Source organism: Giraffa tippelskirchi, chromosome 7 (assembly GCF_054371585.1).
Source record: "Giraffa tippelskirchi isolate mGirTip1 chromosome 7, T2T-mGirTip1v1.2.pri, whole genome shotgun sequence".
NCBI lineage: Eukaryota > Metazoa > Chordata > Mammalia > Artiodactyla > Giraffidae > Giraffa > Giraffa tippelskirchi.
In genome coordinates, this window is record NC_137281.1 from 79060266 (window position 1) to 79083366 (window position 23101).

General features: G+C 38.6%; 2 protein-coding genes across 11 annotated transcripts in view; one reads left to right on the top strand and one right to left on the bottom strand.

Moving 5' to 3' along the window:
* Positions 1 to 18678, top strand: part of HACD3 (3-hydroxyacyl-CoA dehydratase 3) — a 29305-nt gene extending 10627 nt beyond the window's left edge. For 8 of the 9 annotated variants that reach the window (XM_081513842.1, XM_081513840.1, XM_081513839.1 and 5 more), the window contains 7 exons: positions 762 to 813; positions 3489 to 3599; positions 10194 to 10321; positions 10862 to 10974; positions 13273 to 13379; positions 13952 to 14083; positions 16979 to 18678. In XM_081513842.1, coding sequence (XP_081369968.1) covers positions 762 to 813; positions 3489 to 3599; positions 10194 to 10321; positions 10862 to 10974; positions 13273 to 13379; positions 13952 to 14083; positions 16979 to 17055 — 720 coding nt within the window. In that variant the 3' untranslated portion in view covers positions 17056 to 18678. The remainder of the gene's footprint in view (positions 1 to 761; positions 814 to 3488; positions 3600 to 10193; positions 10322 to 10861; positions 10975 to 13272; positions 13380 to 13951; positions 14084 to 16978) is intronic. The other variant, XM_081513836.1, reaches the window with a different exon arrangement.
* Positions 18679 to 20941: 2263 nt separating this feature from the next.
* Positions 20942 to 23101, bottom strand: part of INTS14 (integrator complex subunit 14) — a 37356-nt gene continuing 35196 nt past the window's right edge. For both annotated transcript variants that reach the window (XR_014060516.1, XR_014060515.1), the window contains exon 13: positions 20942 to 22545. The gene's annotated coding sequence lies outside the window, so the exon portion shown is untranslated. The remainder of the gene's footprint in view (positions 22546 to 23101) is intronic.

Consider the following 23101-nt stretch of genomic DNA (forward strand, 5'->3'; position numbering starts at 1 on the left):
TGCTAAGTGTGCTCATTGCTACTGAGGTATTGCTTTTAGGTTCTCTCAGCTGACAGCACAAGGAAATATATGTGTGTATAGTAGCCCATGTATATACATGTATCTATAAGTATTTCCATATATATCCATCTATATCTATATTATCCTAATATAAGTTTACACTAATGTTGGAGATTTGATTTTAGCGTCTAGAAAATTATCGAAGTCTTAAAAAATGAAATAGCGATCTATTTCCTGTCTTAAATTTCTGTTTTGTTTCTACAACCATGACAAATTTTCTAGATGTCTTTTCCAGCTCTAAGATCTTAAGGCTGCCCACTTTGTAGTTTGGAAGCCAGCTGATTGGTTTAATTCTGTGAGCACTGGATGGTCATTCTATAGTGCCAGTACTACCCAGTAAGGACTCAGGCTTTTTAGTACCATGAGTTCAGACATTTTCCCCAAGGAAGCAAGAACACAGTTGGAGGAGGAGGTGGCTTTGAAGGAGTTAGATCATTTCTCTCTCATGTGGGCTTCTGCAAGCATCTGGGAATTTTAACTTGTGTTGTTTTTTTTTTTCAATTTATTTTTTTTACTGAAGTATAATTAAAATACAGTGTTAAATTATTGCTGTACAGCAGAGTGACTCATTTATACACATATATACACATCCTTTTTCATATTCTTTTCCCTTATGGTTTATCACAGGATATTGAATATAGTTCCCTGTACCATACAGTAGTCTAACTTGTGTTCTTGGAAAACTTCTGTCCAAATTCTAGGAAGAAGAACGCTTAAATAAACTCAGACTCGAAAGCCAAGGCTCCCCTGAAAGTAAGTTGCCCCTACTGTTATGGAGGTTACCAGTTAACTTGTGACAGAGATGGGAGTATGGATGAGTGTGAAACGGCAGGAGGGCTCGTATTGGGCGGATGAGTTTATGAGAAATCCTTAATGCCCAACGCTTGATCTGTGCAAACCCACATCAAAAGTGTTATTTACTTTTAATGTTTCCCTGCTGTTGGGGGGCCTGACATCATCTGAGTACACTAAGGTTGATGTAGCAGAATGGAAGAACCTCAGCCTCCTGGACTGGCCTAGTAGGGTGCTAGGTGGCAGCAAGTCCTGCAGAGACCTGGAAATTACTGCATAGGTCCATGACTACAGGTCTTCCAGTCTGGTGTTGTTTTCCTAACTGAGATCATAAGGGCTGTGGTTGTCACCTTTAAAGATGGAAAGTATTCTGTGTAGTCCTGCTATTCATTAACCTTTTAAAAATTCAGTTCTACTTCTGCGTCTGTCCAAGCAAGAAACTCTCTAAGGGTGTTATCTTCTGGGTATCATAGATTAAATTCAGCAGCTATCTTAAATTCATGCTTTATGGAAAGCATTGTCCTAGGCCTTTGAGCTTTGGAGCTAATGAACCCATCAGAGCACCTGTGCTTGAAGAGCTTATCCATTCAAGTTGGAGGACCATGCAGGTCTATACAAAACTAATGCTGAAAAGCAGAATAAGTAAGCGTTCCTCATGTGTCCAAAATCAAAAACTTTTCAAGTTTTAGTGGCACTTATTTGGCATGCCATATGTAGGGAAAGAGCTTCCCTGATAGCTCAGTTGGTAAAGAATCTGCCTGCAATGCAGGAGACCCTGGTTTGATTCCTGGGTTGGCAAGATCCGCTGGAGAAGGGATAGGCCTCCCACTCCAGTTTCTTGGGCTTCCCTTGTGGCTCAGCTGGTAAAGAATCTGCCTGCAATGCAGGAGACCTGGGTTTGACCTCTGGGTTGGGAGGATCCCTTGGAGAGGGGAAAGACTACCCACTCCTGTATTCTGACCTAGAGAATTACATGGACTGTATAGTCCATGGGGTTGCAAAGAGTCAGACACGACTGAAGGGGAAATTTTAGAGCAGTTGTTTTCAAGCTATGTTCCATGGTACCCCAGGGATTCCCAGAGATGCTTTGGAGAGGTAGGCCAAGCAGGCAGGTCCACTTCAATTAGAGCAGCTTGGCTTTTGTATTTTATGAATTAGCATCCTGAATAACACTTCTTATGGAAAAGACAATTTGTTGCTTTAAAAAAATTTTGAATAACCACTAATTGAGAGGAATTTTCTGCTTTAGAAAAGCAGAAGAGGGGAGAGGATTAGTGGACATGAATGATGACATAAAAAGGCCACCTTGAAATTTAATGTTTTGGTGTTTTAGAGGGATAAACTTCTAAAATATGTAAAAATTCTTATGGATTATTTTATGATCTTAGAAAAAGCTTTAACAGTTTTATCTAAATTCATAAAGTCTCCTGATAAAGTTCTTTAAATGGGGAAATGTAATACATTTTTGTAGTTTTGAAGAAAAAAATTTTAATTTGTTAAATGTTGCTACAAGTATGACTTTTTTGACCCCTTGGGATAAAGCTGTTTTTGACTGGACATACTAAGTGTGATTATTTGAGCATCAACCAAGTGTCTATGCTGTATATCTCTATAGAAACACTGATATGTGGCTATAAAAATATAGGTAGAAAAAATAGGTAGGAATAAATGTGTAGCAGCAAAACCTGAACTCCAAAGCTCTTCTTAAGAATTATCCTTTCCTTTGCCCTACTCCTTTGACTCAACCATGACTCTGTCTAAGCTCCTTACTCCTCCCTTAATTCCATTATTGGCTATGTCTTTGCAAACCCTTAGGCTGCAAAGTTAATGACCTTTATTCTCCTTCCTCTTCGTGGTTTGCAGTTTCCTTCTTTGGTTATATCCTCATTCTTCAATATTCCAAGCCCTGATTAGATAACCATCTCATCCATGAAGACTTGGCCTGATACATGCTTCTCTAGCCTAAAGTCATTTTCTCTCCTTGAAATTCTCACAGGATATTACCTGTGGCTCTCAATCTTGTAGTATGGATTTTAGATTGTAAACTTGCTGAGGGGAGCATCGTGTCTTAACCATCTTTGAAGCTCAGTGATGCCACTCACAGTATCTTGCATGTTGTAGGTGTTCACTTAATGTTTGGTTGGATGGATACATGATCAAATATTTGATTTTTTTAATTCAGTTTGTATTTCTTTGAGGTAGTTTGACCTACATGCCCTAAAAAAATTCTAGAAAAGAAGAAACTGTAGATTATATTAAGATGACAGGAGCAAGGACTGAATATAGCTTTATTTCCTTTCCTTATAATGCCTCCTTAGCTAGTCAGTTATTCTTTGCCAGATGTAATTTTTCCTTTTCCTTATTGGATTTATTAAGTCTGTATACTTACCCTTCAATACGTGAGGGAAAAGACAGCTGAAGATATACCTTGGACTACAACATTCCTTATAATTTTCCTTATCTGTTTTCTATGGGACCAAGAGCCTGGTTGGTGCACACCTGGGCCAGATATTTGTTGAGGAGCTTAGGGCACCCACTTAGGAAAGAGGGATGCAGTCATCCAGGTAAACCCCACCTACCTGTCTCCTGCTGTGACTACTGCTTTTAACATCTTTCTGCCTTTCTTTGCTTTTCAGCTCTTACAAGCTTGAAGAAAGGATACCTGTTCATGTATAATCTAGTGCAGTTCTTGGGATTCTCCTGGATATTTGTCAACTTGACCGTGAGATTCTTTATCTTGGGAAAAGGCAAGTACACAGTTTCAAAGCTTGCTTTCTTTTTTGAGTAGTTTGGCCCATTATTCACCAGAAGTAACACTTTCTGCCTTTGGTATTAACAATACCAGCCTGCCACACCAACCCCTTCCACCCCCACCATATTTATGTAGCACTTCAGACCTTTCTTTGTATGTTCACATCTCTTACTTCCCATGACCTTGTGAAACAGGCTGACTGGATGTTCTGTTCATTTAATAGGTGAGGAAACAGATTTGGAGGTGGTCAAAGAAATGGTCCACATCCACACAGCTAGCCAGGGGTATATCTTGGACTAACATCCCTTTCTTATTCACTGCTTGAGAATTCATTTATAACTAACTAAATTGATGTGATATTCCTAGTGTCAAAGTTACACAGAGTCCCAAAAGGGTCTCACTCCTTTGGAGCCTAAATAGACTAAATGGACTGTTGTGAAACTGAATGAAAAGACTATCATAAACGTGTTAGTTCTTGCTAAATTAATTTATATGTTTAACAGAATTCTGGCCAAAGTAATGACAATAGAACATTTTTGAGAATGTGATCTAAAGTATTCTGAAATTTTATTGTGAACTATAAATAGTAAAATTTGAGGGAAGAAACAGTAATGGGAGAGGATTTTCTCTACCTGCTATGAAAAAATATTATTAAAATAGTATTAGTATAAGGACAGACTAATTAATAGAGCAGATTAAGTAGCTCAGAAATAGCTCTTACATTATATATTATTATTATTATAATATTACATTATATAATATATGGCCAGATTATGTATATGATAAAAAGGAATATTGAGTCAATGGAAAGGAAAATATTATCCAGTCATTTTTTTCTATTAGATGGGAAATCTAATAATGTTTCCAAGGAAAATTGGCTTCGTTTGCGAGCCAGATAATCTGTTTAATTCTTCTCACGCTGTATATAAAGGAAAAAAAAATCCTCCCAAAAGACTTAGGAGTCATGTATCAAAAAGTTAAGTCATAATAGAAGATATAAGAAATGTTTATGAAAATCACATGTGGAGGGTTAGGATTTTCTAACTTTAAAACTAATAGAAGAAATTATAAGGAAAAGGTCAATGTATTTGATCACATAAAATGCCTAAATTTCTATATATCTAAAAATATCCATCCAAAACAACATTAAAGATTAAAAGCATATCGAGTTGAGCAAAATGGGGATAGAGGTTTGGCGGAAAATTGCAGCAAATATTGACAACATTTTTTTTTTTTTTTACATATAAACAACTTGTAAAATTGATTTTAAAATGTGAAAACTTTACCCAATAGATAAAGATCATGTACAGGCAGTTCATAAGAAGAAGTAAAACTAATTCAACATACAACAAAATGTTTAACTCAGTAATGGTGAAGGAAATGAAAGATACCATTTTTTATGTATCAGTTTTGCAAAGTTCTAAAAGACGCCTAATTGAAAACAACATATGCCAAAATAAAGACAACAGTGGCTATTAGGGAGGGTCCATAAGTACAACTCTTTGGGAAAATCATTTTGCAAGGTACTCAAGAACCTCAGTGAGCCAGATAACCACGATGGTGTGATCACTCGTCTAGATACAGACATCCTGGAGTGCACAGTCAAATGGGCCTTAAGAAGCATCACTACAAACAAAGCTAGTGAAGGTGATGGAATTCCAGCTGAGCTATTTAAAATCCGTAAAAGATGGTACTGTTAAAATGCTGTGCTCAGTATGCCACCAAATCTGGAAAACTCATCAGTGTTCACAGGACTGGAAAAGGTCAGTTTATCATTCCAATCCCAAAGAAAGGCAATGCCAAAGAATGCTCAAACTACCGCACAATTACACTCATCTCAAACGCTAGCAAAGTAATGCTCAAAATTCTCCAAGCTAGGCTTCAACAGTACGTGAACCGAGAACTTCCAGCTGTTCAAGCTGGATTTAGAAAAGGCAGAGGAACCCAGAGATCAAACTGCCAACATCTGTTGGCTCATAGAAAAAGCAAGAGAGTTCCAGAAAAGCATCTACTTCTGTTTCATTGACTTTGCCAATGAAACTTTCTTTGACTGTGTGGATCACAACACACTGTGGAAAATTCTTAAAGAGGAAGGAATACCAGACCACTTTACCTGCCTCCTGAGAAATCTGTATGCAGGTCAAGAAGCAACAGTTAGAACCAGACATGGACCAACAGACTGGTTTCAAATTGGGAAAGGAGTATGTCAAGGCTGTATATTGTCACCCTGCTTGCTCAACTTATATGCAGAGTACATCAAGTGAAATGCTGGGCTGGATGAAGCACAAGCTGAAATTAAGAAATATCAATAACCTCAGATAGACAGATGACACCACCCTTATGGCAGAAAACAGGAACTGACAGCCTCTTAATGAAAGGGAAAGAGAAGAGTGAAAAGGCTGGCTTAAAACTCAGCATTCAAAAAATTAAGATCATGGCATCTGGTCCCATCACTTCATGGCTAATAGATGGGGAAACAATGGCAACAGTGACAGACTTTTCTTTCTTGGGCTCCGAAATCACTGCAGATGGTGACTGCAGCCATGAAATTAAAAGATGCTTGCGTCTTGGAAGAAAAGCTATGACCAACACGGACAGCATATTAAAAAGCAGAGACACTACTTTGCTGGCAAAGGTCCGTATAATCAAAGCTATGATTTTTCCAGTGTGAGAATTGGACCATAAAGAAGTCTGAGCACCGAAAAATTGATGCTTTTGAACTGTGGTGTTGGAGAGGACTCTTGAGAGTCCCTTGGACTGCAAGGAGATCAACCCAGGCCATCCTAAAGGAAATCAGTCCTGAATATTCACAGGAAGGACTGATGCTGAAGCTGACACTCCAATACTTTGGCCACCTTATGGGAAGAGCTGACTTACTAGAAAAGACCCTGATGCTGGGAAAGATTGAAGGCAGGAGAAGGGGATGACAGAGGATGAAATGGTTGGATGGCATCACCAACTCAATGGACATGAGTTTGAGCAAGCTCTGAGAGATGGTGAAGGACAGGGAAGCCTGGTGTGCTGCAGTCCATGTGGTCAGAAAGAGTCGGACATGACTGAATGACCGAATGGCAACAACAGTAGCAACATCAAGAACCTTAACTATTCATATCCAAAAAGTAATTATAAAAAATATACATTATGGCATTATTTATATTAGTGACAAATTAGACACTATGTAAATGTCCATGAATGAAGGATTGCTTTAGATTGTTCACTCAGTGGAATGTTGTGAAGCATATGTAAAGTATTTAAAGAGGTTGTAATAATATGGTAAAACACTTATGATAGGCTAAAAAAGTAACATACAAACTTGTTCTTCCAGTTTGTTCACACCAATATAAAAAGGAGAAAAAAACAACCAATAAATGTGGAATGATTGGAAGAAAAGGCACCATTTTCAAATGGCTTGAATGGATCATTTAAATTTTTTCTTTATTTTGTAAAGTAAATATGAGAAAAAATATGAGCATAATGGAAATAAGAAACTATTTAAAAAGAGAAAAAGTCCTGTAGACTGTTTTATTCTTCAGTCCTAAATTTTCCCATCTAAGGTTTGTAAAGGTGAATTGTAGTTAGCTCCAGAATCTTTAGAACGAAGTGCACATTGTTTTTCCAGTCTTTTGGAATTCTGCAAAGCACACTTGTAGGCTAGTGAAGAACTTCCCAAATGCCTACCATCTTATAGTCATGTATAACTAGAAGTCCACTGATGGTTACTTAAAGAAGCAAAGTTAGTTTTGGACAGTTGTTCTCAGATCTGTAGCTCTTACTAGTATGGATTTAACACACGTTTCATAGAATGAATAGGGACTTTCCAGTTCATAAATAATTTACTTAATCTATCATAGTTGTATGGTTCTGAATGTTCCTGTGCAAGCCTGCTAGCCATTAGGTGATCCACTCCAAAAGCTGCTAAATTATCTGGGTCATGTGTTTAAAGTTAGCTGCCTGGATCTGTAATTTCTGTTTTGGCTCTGAGCCCTTTCCTAACCACCTATTGGAATGGAGCTGCTATCGTAATTCTTCTCTCATCAGTCCTCAGAAGTATACTAAGGACCTGGGCCTGGTACCCAGGGTCATAGTTTGTCCTTTGCAGTTCTCTCTCTTTGAATAAAAGGTGTTGGTGAATGGCAAATTCTAAACATGTACTTGTTTTTTTCACAAAAACATGTATAAGCTGAACTCATGTTAAGGAAGTAGCAAACTTGTAGAAACTCATGTCTTTCTATTAGTACTTTTTTTATTAAATAAAGTTTTTTCTAATTATAAAAATGTATTAATTACTTAAATACTTAAACTCTGCCATAATTCCATCTATCAGAGTGATGGATTCTTGGCACTTTGTTGGATATCTTTTTAATAAACCCATGTACCTTTCTTAGGAAAAGTTCTTGAAGAAGAATTATGAGACTAAAGAGCAGGTTGTTTTTAAGGATTCTGATGTATACTGCCCAGAAAGAGTGTACTCTTTTATACTACCACTATTTAAATCCTTGTCCATTAACATGAGTACCTTGTTAGTACTTTCAAAAAATTTTTTTCAGATCATAAAACTAAATGGGCTGGAGCTTCCCTGGTGGTCCAGTGGTTAAGAATCTGCCTGCTAATGCAGGGGACATGGGTTCAATCCCTCATCTGGGCAGATCCCACATGCCACACGGCAACTAAGCCCATGTGCCACAGCTACTGAGCCCGTGCACCTAGAACCCACGCTCCACAAGAAGAGAAGCCACTGCAATGAGAAGCCTGTGCACAACACAGCAGAATAGCCCCCACTCACTGCAGCCAGAGAAAGCTCATGGGCAGCAGTGAAGACCCAGCACAACCATAAATGAAGAAATAAAAAATTTAAAAAAGTAAATGGAGCAATTTAAAAAAGTTTGGAAAATGCGAGAAAACTGGAGGAGGTGTGGGTGGCCTGGAAGGGGAGGTGAATAAGCCATTGTCCATCACTTTTAATATTTCCATACATCTCCTTTTAGTCTTTATTTTTTTTCCTGGAGTTAAAAATTATAATCATGCTGTGTATACAGTTTTGCATCTTGTTTTTAAAACAATATTATAAGCATGCTAGTGTTATTAATATTCTTTATAACAATTGTTTTAGAAATCAGATTTCTATTCCTGAATTAAAACAAAGATGAATTTCCCATAAAATCAGAGGCAAAGCAACAAGATCTACTTTTATTTACCATGTGCCAAATCTTAAGTCACAATTTTCTAGTCAAAATAATGGAGAACCTCATTTGTCAAAGATAATTTGTCCAAAAAATTAAGAAGTGAATCTCTTGAAGAAAGATACAGAATTTCACTGTAAATGGTGAAAAAAAATTGTGATTTTTGTCTTCACAAGGGGCATTTAAAATTATGAAAATTTTTATATTATAGCAAAATTTAAATTGTAATTTTTCATTACTTCTTCAAAGAAACTAATTAAATCAACTAATTAATTAATTAATTAAACTAATTAACTAATCAAAGTTTGAACTTACTCATTGGTGGATTCACATTTGACTTTGTAGTGGATCATTTTTGCGATTAGAGAGTGTTTTCAGTCTTGCCAGGGCCTGTTTTATTCATTTGACATTTAAACTGTATTCTTTTGAGGAGCCTGCAGGAGTGTCATCTTTGTTGGTAACTTGCCTAACTCTGCCATTTCTTAAAGACTCTACTTTAATAGGCAGGGAGACAAGAATCCTAAACCTTAACAATATGCAGGACTAAGAACTGTCTTGCTCAAAATGTCAGTGGTGCCCTGCTTGAGAAACACTGCAAAGAGGAATGTAAGAATTCAGGATGTCAAGTGAGGATCAGTATGAAAAGTGAAGGATATTAAATTATGGACCACTGCAAATTGATACCACAATTGTTGACCTCATATAAACAATAACTCATTTTAATTTGTTATATAATATTCCATGAAATAGATCTACTATAGTTTACTCAAACTTTCCATACTTACAGGTTTAGACCATTTCTGTTTTAGTGCACTTGGAAATATGTAATATTTCAGAGAACAAGCTCCTTGCTGAAGCTTTTATTCTTTTTCATTTTAGATTTTTTAGTTAGGATATGTTCCCAGAATGAGAATTAATAGGATTAAATATATAAATACAATTAAGGTTTTTGAAAGTTAATTTTATTCAGTACTTTTGTATCTCTGCATGTATTTATGATTGTACAGTTTTGATATTTTTAAAAGCTAGGTTTCATTCAATATATGTAATACAGTTTTAGCTTTAAATTAAATGGGTCGGAAAAGAATTACCAGTGTGCCTGATACATAGATTTTTCAGCATATAATAAGTGAGTGAAATCTAGGTATGCTTTTTTTCTTGCCTTTTAAAATTGAGAAGGGCATACAAGGTTTATGTGTTAACTTAACTGGTAACCAATAAAATTTACTAATTAGACCCATGGAGGCCTGCTCCCCTCCAGCTTAGTTGAGTAGTGAACTTGAATCTGACTGGATGTTTATTATACTTTTCCTAAAATTCATTTCATGTAAAGGCTTATCTAGATTGCAAAATACTTCTGTGTTGGCATTTGCTAGTTGATTTACCCTTAATATGTATTTGTCCCATAGAGTCCTTCTATGACACGTTCCACACTGTGGCTGACATGATGTATTTTTGCCAGATGCTGGCAGCTGTGGAATCTATCAATGCAGCAATTGGAGTCACTAAGACACCAGTGATACCTTCTCTTTCCCAGGTATTGAACAGTTGAGCTCAAGGGTGGGGAATGCAGGGTTTCAATGTTTGTTTAGTAAGTATCCACACTTGGCTGAGAAGTTTCAATGAGTAAAAATACCTGTTTGCAGAGAAATAGCATTGTTTTCTCTGAATACACATACACAAAATCTGTCCAGAAATACTGGTACTGGCTTGGGTACTTTAACTTTTCTACCTGTTTGCAGAGAAATAGCAGTGTTTTATCTGCACACACACACACACACACACACACACACACACACACACTCTCTCTCTCTTAACTTTTCTACCTGTTTGCAGAGAAATAGCAGTGTTTTATCTGCACACACACACACACACACACACACACTCTCTCTCTCTCTCTCTCTCTCTCTCTGTAATACTGGTTCTGACTTGGTACTTAAACTTGTTCTAAATTGTTGTCAGTCTTTTTCTATTTACCTTGAATTTAATGGGGTTATGTTTCAGATAACACATTTATGTGTTGTCTTTTAAAAATGTATTTTAAAACTTTTTTTTCTCTTTTGGATCTTTTTAATAGCTTCTTGGAAGAAACTTCATTTTGTTTATCATCTTTGGTACCATGGAAGAAATGCAAAACAAAGCTGTGGTTTTCTTTGTGTTTTATATATGGAGCACAGTTGAAATTTTCAGGTGGGTAGAAATCCCAGGATGGTGTTTGAGTGCTCCTCCTACTATGGATAAGACTCTGGCTTATCCAGAGGCTCATTTGATTTGAGATTAAAGTTTCATGTGTGGAGTTCTACCTGCATCTATGTGCTCTGCAAAGTTGAGAGTGTTTTTTTTTTAATTAAAAAATTAAAGATACTATTTTAATTAAAAATTTTATTTTAAATTAATTTATTTGTAATTGGAGGATAATTACTTTACAATATTATGATGATTTTTGCCATACTTCAGCATGAATTGGCCACAGGTATACATGTATCCCCCCCATCCTGAACCCCGCACCTTCTTCCCTCCCTACCCTATCCCTCTGAGTTGTCCCAGAGCACCGACTTTGGATACCCTGCTTCATACATTGAACTTGCACTGGTCATCTGTCTTACATATGGTAATATACCTGTCTCAATGCTCTTCTCTCAAATCACCCCACCCTCACCTTCTCCCCCTGAGTCTAAAAGTCTGTTCTTTACATCTGTGTGTCCTTTGCTACCCTGCATGTAGGATCGTCAGTACCGTCTTTCTAAATTCCATATATATGCATTACTATACAATATTTGTCTTTCTCTTTCTGACTTACTTCACTGTATAATAGGCTCCAGGTTTATCCACCTCATTAGAACTGACTCAAATGCGTTCCTTTTCTATAGCTGAGTAATATTCCATTGTGCATATGCACCACAACTTCCTTATCCGTTCATCTACCGATGGACATCTAGACTGCTTCCATAAAAGACTAGTCAAGTGCAGTAGTGAGAAGGGGTAAAGAGTAGAATGAGGAGTTCGATCTGTAACTGACTGTGACAATCAGTTGAGATAACTCACTACCTTCGGACAAACCTATTTATTTTTAAAAAATTTTATGTTTTGGCCTCACACCATGCGGGATCCTAGTTCCCTGACCAGGGATCAGACCCATATCCCCTGCAGTGGAAGCACAGAGTTGGACGGCCAGGAAGTCTGAGGCAGTTTTTTTAAAGCACTCAGTGGATCATAGTACCAGCCTGGACACTGGGGAGCAGCGGGAGAGATCCAGAGAAACCACAGGCCTGTCTTACCCTTTCGGATCTTGCTGTCTTGTTGGAAAGAGAGGACTCATTCACATGGGAAAATTCTTGAAAGGGCTGAAGAAACATGTGACTGAAGAAGCATCCCAGGTTGGATGAAGTACTGAAGACCAGCCATCGAGAAGGGATGATAGAATAAATCTTTTGCTACAAGATTACTGAAGTTTGAATTGACCTCTTATCTGATTCTTCCATTTTTGATTGTCAGTAGAAGAAATTATCTTTTAAAAAAATAATTTTACTTGTTTTTGGCTGTGCTGGGTCTTCCTGGTTGTATGCGAGCTTTCTCTATTCATGGCAAGTGGGGGCTACTCTCTGGTTGTGCGTGGGCTCTAAACCACAGGCTCAGTTGTGGTGGCGCATGGGCTTTAGTTGCCCCGAGGCATGTAGACTCTTCCCAGACCAGGGTTCGAACCCGTGTCCCCCGCATTGGCAGGTGAATTCGTTACCACTGCACCACCAGGGAAATCCAGAAATTATCTTTTTTTTTTTAAAAAAAAGATCTGATTAAAGTACATGTGTTCTGTACCAGACCATACATATTCCATACTTCTTCCCTTTTCAGCCAAGTGGAGCATTGGTTTTGCAAACTGACTCCTCAGTTCTAGGTTTGGTGATATTTTGGTAAAGTTGACAGTTAAGAGGGAGAAAAGACATTAGCAGTCCTAGTTTATGTCTTAACTGTAGCCTGCATCCCATGGCATCCTGTATACCCTCTAGTCCACTTAACACAAAAGTGAAAGAGATTATAGGTTCTTAATAGTAACTTTTACTGTTTGGGAGAAACAAATTTATGTTAGCTCTTTTTAAGTAGAATATGCCTGATTATAGATTAGAGGTCTTTTTTTATACTTTGATTTTGGTAATGTTCATTTAGGCAGAGATAAAGTGTTCAAGTATCTGTCCTTACCTACTTGAAACATAGATCAGAACCAGGAATAAAGCCAAAATGCTTCTGAGCATCTGTTCCATGTATTCCACGTACTGAACTTTTTCATAGAGGGTTCCTTTGAGACCTAAACTTACTTTGCCATTATTGAGAATTCATATCCTTTGAAGATCGGAAGAAGAGCATGATGGGAGTTCATTAATTCTGCTAAAAAGAAGCCATGTGTGACTGACTGTGAAATTACTCTTCTTGAATGATGTTCTAGAGTTGCATTCAGTGGTTTTTAACATGTGAATGCCTTATTTCCAATAGGTACCCCTTCTACATGCTTTCCTGCATTGACATGGATTGGAAGGTCCTCACGTGGCTTCGTTACACTGTGTGGATTCCCCTATATCCTATGGGATGTTTGGCAGAAGGTACTTTAAAGGACTCTAGGTGTTATATCTTACCTCCACTGAGTAGCCAGACCTCTCTTCCTCCCTCTGCCAGCTTTAGTCTGATACATGGGTGTTGAACTTTTCAAGAATTTCTTTCTAGTGGTTTCCTTCCACAATACTCCTGCTGTCCAGACTGTTCCAAGGAAGTAGTTCATTTCGTTAAGGTTTGGAAGCTGGGTGGTCATGCATTGCATGCTTCCTATTTATATGGTAGTTTTAATCTTCCAAAGCAAGTTCATATTGATGACTTCATTTTATTATGACAAACACCTAACGAGTGAGTCAGATAGGTACTTTTCTCTCCATTTTATAGAATAGGAAGCTCAGTGCTATCAAATGACTGTTCCTCATTTACCTTTGCTGTCAGCTTGAAGGCTTATTTCCTAGGAAAGCTAGTGGGGAAAAAAGAAGAGGCATGAGCCTGTTGTAAAAAGGGAGGAGGAAGCATTTTCAAGAAACCTAGAACTGAGACTTTGAGGAGTTAGAAGATTCTATCAGTAAATGTAATTGTATTTCATTTGCTTCTAAAAAGTTCTTGTTTCTGCTTTCAGCTGTCTCAGTGATTCAGTCCATTCCAATATTTAATGAAACAGGAAGATTCAGTTTCACATTGCCATATCCAGTGAAAATCAAAGTTAGATTTTCCTTTTTTCTTCAGATTTACCTTATATTACTATTTTTAGGTAAGTATTGGCTCCATAATACTCTTTTTCTGTTGCTTCTTAGAAGGTAGTTAAATGATTCAAAGTTTTAGGCATTCCTGTTAGTATTCTTGCTTTCAAGAGAGTGGAAATAAGTTCAAGAACGAATTACATTGCAGAACAGACCTACTGGAGAATATACCATGAAGAAATATTTCTTCCCACATCTTGATTGGCTGAGTTCTCTTCTTGAAATGGTCTTAGTCATTCAGACTTTCCCATATTTCATGTTTAAAATAATGTAAGAAGCGCTTTTAAAACTGAATAAAAAGCTCATTTTACTTTTGCTGATTTCAGTAGCAGATTGCTTATCCAGAGGAATTGTTACAGAGGTGGTAATACAGCTGGTAGCAAGGAAGAAGGCAATAAAGGCCTCCGTTCGAGCAGCCGCAAGATGTCAGAAAGCCTTCTACCTGACAATAGGAAAGCCCCCTATTCCTCATGTAAAACCTTGCTTGCTTATCAACTTTTATATAAAATCATAAATTCTTGTCTTAACTCATAAAAACTAGGGACCTCCTAAGAACTAAAAGAAGGGATAGAGAAGTAAACCTAAATTATTGCAAATATGAGAGATTTAAAAGCCTTCCTAACTAGGGGGACTGTTTACTTTGGATAAAGTTCTGACACATTTTAATATAATTTATATGTATTTCTCCCTGTTGTATTTCACAAAAGTCATGAGGTGGCCTTAAGTATGGCTGTTTGGTCTCCTGGCAACAGAAGGGTGTGACACAGATAGTGTACTAGTTATCTTTTTCTGTGTAACAAATTACCCCAACATTTAGCAGCTTAAGACAACAAACATTTATTATCTTGCATGTATTCCAGGTCAGGAAGCAGGCACGCTGGGTGGGCCTGGCTCAGGGACCCTTGTGAGGTTTAAGTCAAGCTGTCAGCTTAGTTGAGGCTATAGTTCTACAGACTTGACTGGGGCTGGGGGATCTACTGCAAGCTCACTTGTGTAGCTGTGGGCAGGAAGGCTTTGGTGTCCTGCCATAGTACTTCTCCATGTGGATGCTCATTAACATGGCTTCTCTCCAAAGCAAGTGATCTGGAAGAAAGCCAGAAGTCGTACTGCCTTTTTTTTCCTTTTAAAAATCTATGTATTATTGAAATATATTTGACATGAAACATCGTGTAACTTTAAGGTATATAACACTGATTTGACACATCAGTTGTAATAAGATTGCCATTGTATTGATAATTAGCAGTTCTATCACGTCCACCCTTTTTATAACCTAAACTCAGACTTACTGTTACTTTTGCTGTGTTCTCTTTGTTACACAGATCAACCTTGCAGTGTGGGAGGGGACTACACAAGGATATGGGATATCAGGAAGTAGGGATTACTGGGGATCAGCGTGGAGGCTTGCTTCCCCAGACCGAGAGGGAGACCACAAAAAGTGAACCCAAGAAGTTGGAAAGCCCAGTGATCTTGGTTACTTATTTATTTGGTCATGCCATGCATTTTGTGGGATCTTAGTTCCCCGACCAGAGATTGAACCTGGGCCCTCGGCAGCGAACGCTCAGAGTCCTAACCACTGGACCATCAGGGAATTCCTGATCTTGGCCATTTAGAAATGGGGGAGAAGAGAACTACATCCTTTTGGAGCCCCTCAGGGAGTCAGCACATGGCAGAAGCGCAGTTAAATAAGACACATTATGAGTACCCTCATAACAAAGGTTACCTTTTGTTCCATTTCTTCTTTTCCATTTCAGAAAGGATATTACCCATTTCAGAAAGATTTCAAACCAAAAATGTTAAAATGTTTGGTGCTTGAAGAGAGTAAGCTTCAATTTGGAAAATGCACTCATTTAAAGAGCTCTTTACTTCTATTCCTGCATAAGTCAAGTTCTACTGTAATTAGGCTGCATGCAATGGACCTACTGAGAGTAGGAATAAGTATTGGAAAGACCCTTAAAATATTTCAGTAAAAAAGATAGAAGACCCTTAAAATATTTTACTAAAAAAGATGAATGTTAATGTTCACTAACCCTAGTGGCTTTTCCTTGTGTTGCATATTCTAACTTACAAGGTTCTATACTCATATTTAGCTTGCCTACGATGAGTATGTAGTTGTTCTTATTCTTGAGAATGATACCCTAAATCTGCATAATTTAGGAGCAGTATAACAGGCAATTATATTTGTGTATAGATCAAACATTCATTCTCTCACAGTAAGTCTATAAAATAAGCGTTTTTAACTCTATTGTACAATGAAAAAATGGAGGTGAGGCTTTGCTACAGAACTCCTCAGTGATCACGTGGGATTGAAATTTTTTTCTGGCTCTGAAATCCTTTGTTTTCTAGTTCACTGAATTGTGCTTCCTAGAAAAGTGTCTCATACCTTTTAGGCTATTGCTTAATACATATTATTGCTTAGCCTTGAATTAAAAATTAGGTTCTCTTTCTGTTTCAGATTTATATATTTCATTTTATGTAAATCCTACCTTAAAGGAAAAAAAGTATTGAATTCTAATTAATGAAATTTTTAGGGGTGAAGTGTACTGATGTCTTCAACTTACATTGAAATACATAAAAAATGAGATGGGAATGGGTATGTGATAAAGTAAGTGTAATAAAGAGTTATTTAAATTTAGATGGTGTTCACTGTACAATGATTTAATCTTCCGTATGTTTGAAATTTTTCATAGTAAAGCATGGGAAAAAATTAAAATGTAAAACCCACTGGGGAAAACCTGAACTGTCTCCAGTGCATTGTTAATACGTGCTCTAGGTTGTGCTTCCTGAGGATCTGCAGTAAGCACAGGGCTGTGGGATATGAAAAACAGGCAGCCAGGGACTGTTCTACCCCAACAACTTCTGCTTATAGACAGAGACAAAGATTCTAATTGGCCTCTTTTCTTTTCCAGGGTTATACGTAAATTTCCGTCATCTTTATAAACAGCGCAGGCGGCGCTTTGGACAAAAAAAGAAAAAGATCCACTAAACAGAAGAGATTTAGATGACTTCTTGCCAGTTTGAGCCTAATCTATAGTTCTTACAGTTTTACCTTCTTGTACTGATGTAAAAGTTTTTTTAAAGTTAAATGATTAAATTTTCAGTGGAGCTATCTTTTTTTTTCCCCAGTAACATTCCTGAATTTACTGTATTACCTTAGTGTAGTCCTTGCATGACATGGATTCCTGATACCTGATGACAGGTTCATTCTTGTGTATTCAGTTATTGACAGCAAAAGACTCAGCCATACCCCCACCCACTCTGTCTCCAGTCAGTCTGTTTCACATAGGCCCCAGATATTTCTTCAGTGCCCTGAGGCTACCAGCTACTGGCTATGTGTATAGCTGAGATCTGTTCTTTGCAGCTATTGCTTGTGGGGAAAAAAAAAACCCAAAAGACTATGTAGCTGTATAGGAGGCTCCCAAAGTGACTCAGAAAAAGACCTAATATATTCTGTACTCAGGGGGCTACTTGTTAAGTGGGTTAGCATTGATTTTTTTTTTGAAAATTAAGTTTGACTCAGTTACTGATAAAAACATTTCTGAGTCCAGGGGGGGCTAGAGGACACATATTACCTGTGAAACTTTTGGTCTCTCTAGCAACATCTTAACCTGCATGGGCACTGGAGAGCCACAGGGTGATTTGAGAGAAACCAGTCAGAACGTTGGAACACCATGATCACTTACTTCATTCCTAGTTAAATCAAAACTGTTTTCAACATGAAAGAGACGAAAACATTAGTTAGGAAACAGTGAGACTGTAAGAATTCCAAACCCAGATGGCACTACAGGGATCAAAAAGGTCAACCTGGCGATGCAGCCTGTGTCATACTGGAAACATTGGAGTAGACCACACTAAAAGCACCTTACAGAACTGTCTTAGGCTGTGCACAAACAAAAACGCTCAGTCTTCCTTCCCCTGCACTGGCTGAGTTCATATACGTGTACCTGTCAGAGACAGCTGGTGAGGCTGTCTGTTTTTGAACATGCCTCAAAAACACCAGGTTTTTATTTTGCTATTGTTTCACCTGTCTGCAGTAGGCCAGTGAAAACAGAGGGAGAACTTTGGCTGAAGAACCACCATCTGAGCCTTAACTAAGTAAGATTCCTTACAGGAAGTCCACCAACAGAGGAACTGAAAAAAATCTTAAGATGTGGCCATCATCAAAAAAATTAATTTTCCCTAGTACATTCCAAGTAAACCAAGTAAAATAAGTAATGTTTGTCTATAAGAATTTAAGGTATGATAGCTCTTTCTGTTCTGCCATTCCCACTGTTGCTGGGGGAAGGGGACTCAGTGGATAATGCTGTTTCTCTGAGCCCAAGATGGAAACTTGGTTTGACCTAAAGACATCTAGTTAGTATAGGCTGACTGATTTTTTACAAGTTCACTGCATTGAAGGATATTTTGCATGTCTGCAACTTCTGTCAACATTTGTTTGTATTAATTTCTGGTGTCTTCTCAACTGACTTTCCATGTGTAATTGGGCAGATCAGCTTTACAGTAGATTATGCTGTAAAGAATCTTGTATTCTTAGTGATTGTTACAAACCTTACTGCTGTCTGAAAAAGCTAAAGATTGTGTATTTCTATTAAAACATTTACAATCAAAATCCTAGTAACTTGTGTTTAAAGATCATTTAGTCTAATGGTTTCAAAATAATTAGTGGTAAAATCTTTTGTTTAGACAAAATATTATATAGGCATAGCTTGATTTATTATACTTCACAGATACTTGCATTTTTCAGAAATTGAAGATCCCTGTGTTGTCAGAGGATGGTTGGCTTTTCTTTTTTTAACCAATAAACTATTTTTACTCAAGGTATGTACATTTTATCTTAGACATAATGCTATTGCACAGTTAACAGACTACAGTATAAACTATAACTTTTTTATATACTGGGAAACCAAGAAATTTCTGTGATTTGCCTTATTACAATACTTGCTTTATCGTGGTGGCCTGGAGGTGAACCTCCGAAATCTCGCTTTATTGTGGTGGCCTGGAGGTGAACCTCCGAAATCTCCGAGGTATGCCTCTATAGCAGTTCAGCAGGTTCAGTTCAGTTCAGTCACTGAGTCATGTCCAACTCTTTGCGACCTCATGAACTGCAGCATGCCACGCCTCCCTGTCCATCACCAACTCCCTGAGTCCACCCAAACCCATGTCCATCGAGTTGGTGATGCCATCCAGCCATCTCATCCTGTCATCCCCTTCTCCTCCTGCCTTCAATCTTTCCCAGCATCAGGGTCTTTTCCAATGAGTCAACTCTTCACATCAGGTGGCCAAAGTATTGGAGTTTCAGCTTCAACATCAGTCCTTCCAATGAACACCCAGGACTGATCTCCTTTAGGATGGACTGGTTGGATCTCCTTGCAGTCCAAGGGACTCTCAAGAGTCTTCTCCAACACCACAGTTCAAAACCATCAATTCTTCAGTGCTCAGCTTTCTTTATAGTCCAACTCTCACATCCATACATGACTATTGGAAAAACCAGAGCCTTGACTAGATGGACCTTTGTTGGCAAAGTAATGTCTCTGCTTTTTAACATGCTGTCTAGGTTGGTCATAACTTTCCTTCCAAGGAGTAAGCGTCTTTTAATTTCATTGCTGTAATCACCATCTGCGGTGATCTTGGAGCCCAGAAAAATAAAGTCAGCCACTGTTTCCACTCTTTCCCCATCTATCTGCCATGAAGTGATGGGACCAGATGCCATGATCTTAGTTTTCTGAACGTTGAGTTTTAAGCCAACTTTTTCACTCTCCTCTTTCACTTTCACCAAGAGGCTTTTTAGTTCCTCTTCACTTTCTGTCATAAGGGTGGTGTCATCTGCATATTTGAGGTTATTGATAATTCTCCCGGCAATCTTGATTCCAGCTTGTGCTTCCTCCAGCACAGTGTTTCTTATGATGTACTCTGCATATAAGTTAAATAAGCAGGGTGACAATATACAGACTTGACATACTGCTTTTCCTATTTGGAGCCAGTCTGTTGTTCCATGTCCAGTTCTAACTGCTGCTTCCTGACCTGCATACAGATTTCTCAAGAGGCAGGTCAGGTGGTCTGGCATTCCCATCTCTTTCAGAATTCTCCACAGTTTCTTGTGATCCACACAAAGGCTTTGGCATAGTCAATAAAGCAGAAATAGATGTTTTTCTGGAACTCTCTTGCTTTTTTGATGATCCATCAGATGTTGGCAATTTGATCTCTGGTTCCTCTGACTTTTCTAAATCCAGCTTGAACATCTGGAAGTTCACAGTTCATGTATTGCTGAAGCCTGGCTTGGAGAATTTTGAGCATTACTTTACTAGCATGTGAGATGAGTGCAATTGTGCAGTAGTTTGAGCATTCTTTGGCATTGCCTTTCTTTGGGATTGGAACGAAAACTGACCTTTCCAGTCCTGTGGCCACTGCTGAGTTTTCCGTATTTGCTGGCATACTGAGTGCAGCACTTTCACAGCATCATCTTTTAGGATTTGAAACAGCTCAACTGGAATTCCATCACCTTCACTAGCTTTGTTCGTAGTGATGCCTCCTAAGGCCCACTTGACTTCACATTCCAGTATGTCTGGCTCTGGGTGAGTGATCACACCACTGTGATTATCTGGGTCATGAAGATCTCTTTTGTACAGTTCTTCTGTGTATTCTTGCCCCCTCTTCTTAGTATCTTTCGCTTCTGTTAGATGCTTACCATTTCTGTCCTATATCGAGCCCATCTTTGCATGAAATGTTCCCTTGGTATCTAATTTTCTTGAAGAGATCTCTATTGTTTTCCTCTATTTTTTTGCACTGATCACTGAGGAAGGCTTTGTTATCTCTCCTTGCTATTCTTTGGAACTCTGCATTCAAATGGGAATATCTTTCCTTTTCTCCTTTGCTTTTCGCTTCCCGTCTTTTCACAGCTATTTGTAAGGCCTCCTCAGACAGCCATTTTGCTTTTTTGCATTTCTTTTTTTTGAGGATGGTATTGATCCCTGTCTCCTGTACAATGTCACAAACCTCTGTCCATAGTTCATCAGGCATTCTATCAGATCCAGTCCTTTAAATCTATCTCACTTCTACTGTATAGTCATAAGGGATTTGATTTAGGTCATACCTGAATGGTCGAGTGGTTTTCTCCACTTTCTTCAATTTCAGTCTGAATTTGACACTAAGGAGTTCATGATCTGAGCCACAGTCAGCTCCCGGTCTTGTTTTTGCTGACTGTATAGAGCTTCTCCATCTTTGGCTGCAAAGAATATAATCAATCTGATTTCAGTGTTGACCATCTGGTGATGTCCATGTGTAGAGTCTTCTCTTGTGTTGTTGGAAGAGGGTGTTTGCTATGACCAGTGTGTTCTCTTGGCAGAACTCTATTAGCCTTTGCCTTGCTTCATTCTGTACTCCAAGGCCAAATTTGCCTGTTACTCCAGATGTTTCTTGACTTCCTACTTTTGCATTCCAGTCCCCTATAATGAAAAGGACATCTTTTTTGGGTGTTAGTTCTAGCAGGTCTTGTAGGTCTTCATAGAACTGTTCAACTTCAGCTTCTTCAGCATTACTGGTCTGAGCATAGACTTGAATTACTATGATATTGAATGGTTTGCCTTGGAAACGAAGAGAGATCATTCTGTCGTTTTAGAGATTGCATCCAAGTACTGTGTTTCAGACTCTTTTGTTGACTATGATGGCTACTCCATTTCTTCTAAGGGATTCCTGCCCACGGTAGTAGATATAATTGTCATCCGAGTTATATTCACCCATTCACTGATTCCTAGAATGTCGATGTTCACTCTTGTCATCTCCTGTATGACCACTTCCAATTTGCCCTGATTCATGGACCTAACATTTCAGGTTCCTATGCAATATTGCTCTTTACAGCATCGAATCTTGCTTCTATCACCAGTCCCATTCACATCTGGGTGTTGTTTTTGCTTTGGCTCCATCCCTTTATTCTTTCTGTAGTTATTTCTCCACTGATCTCCAGTAGCATATTGGGCACCTACTGACCTGGGGTGTTCATCTTTCAGTGTCCTATCTTTTTGCCTTTTCATACTGTTCATGGGGTTCTCAAGGCAAGAACACTGAAGTGGGTTGCCATGCCCTTCTCTAGTTGTCCACATTCTGTCAGACCTCTCCACCATGACCTGTCCGTCTTGGGTGGCCCCACACGGCATGGCTTAGTTTCATTGAGTTAGACAAGGCTGTGGTCCATGTGATCAGATTGGCTAGTTGTCTGTGACTGTAGTTTCAGCCTGTCTGCCCCCTAATCCCCTCTCTCAGTGCCTACCATCTTACCTGGGTTTCTCTTACCTTGGACGTGGGGTCTCTCTTCATGGCTGCTCCAACAAAGCACAGCCGCCGCCCCTTACCTCCAACGCGCGGTAGCTCCTCCTGGGCGCTGCCCCTGACCTTGGGCGCGGGGTAGCTCCTCCTGGCCGCAGCCCCTGACCTCGGGTGCGGGTTCAGCAGGTTATTAATAAATAAAACATGGCTGCTTGGCCTGGATGGCAGGGGAGTTTGGGGGAGAATGGATACATGAATATGTATGGCTGAGTCCTTGTGCTGTTCACCTAACACTATCACAACATTTTTAATTGGCTATACCTCAGTACAAAATAAAAAGTTAAAAAATAACAGAAAAGATGCTCAACATCACTCATTATCAGAGAAATGCAAATCAAAACCACAATGAGGTACCATTTCACGCCCATCAGAATGGCTGCTATCCAAAAGACTACAAGCAATAAATGCTGGAGAGGGTGTGGAGAAAAGGGAACCCTCTTACACTGTTGGTGGGAATGCAAACTAGTACAGCCACTATGGAGAACAGTGTGGAGATTCCTCAAAAAACTGGAAATAGAACTGCCATATGACCCAGCAATCCCACTGCTGGGCATACACACTGAGGAAACCAGACTTGAAAGAGACATGTGTACCCCAATGTTCATCGCAGCACTGTTTATAATAGCCAGGACATGGAAGCAGCCTAGATGCCCATCAGCATATGAATGGATAAGGAAGCTGTGGTACATATACACAATGGAATATTACTCAGC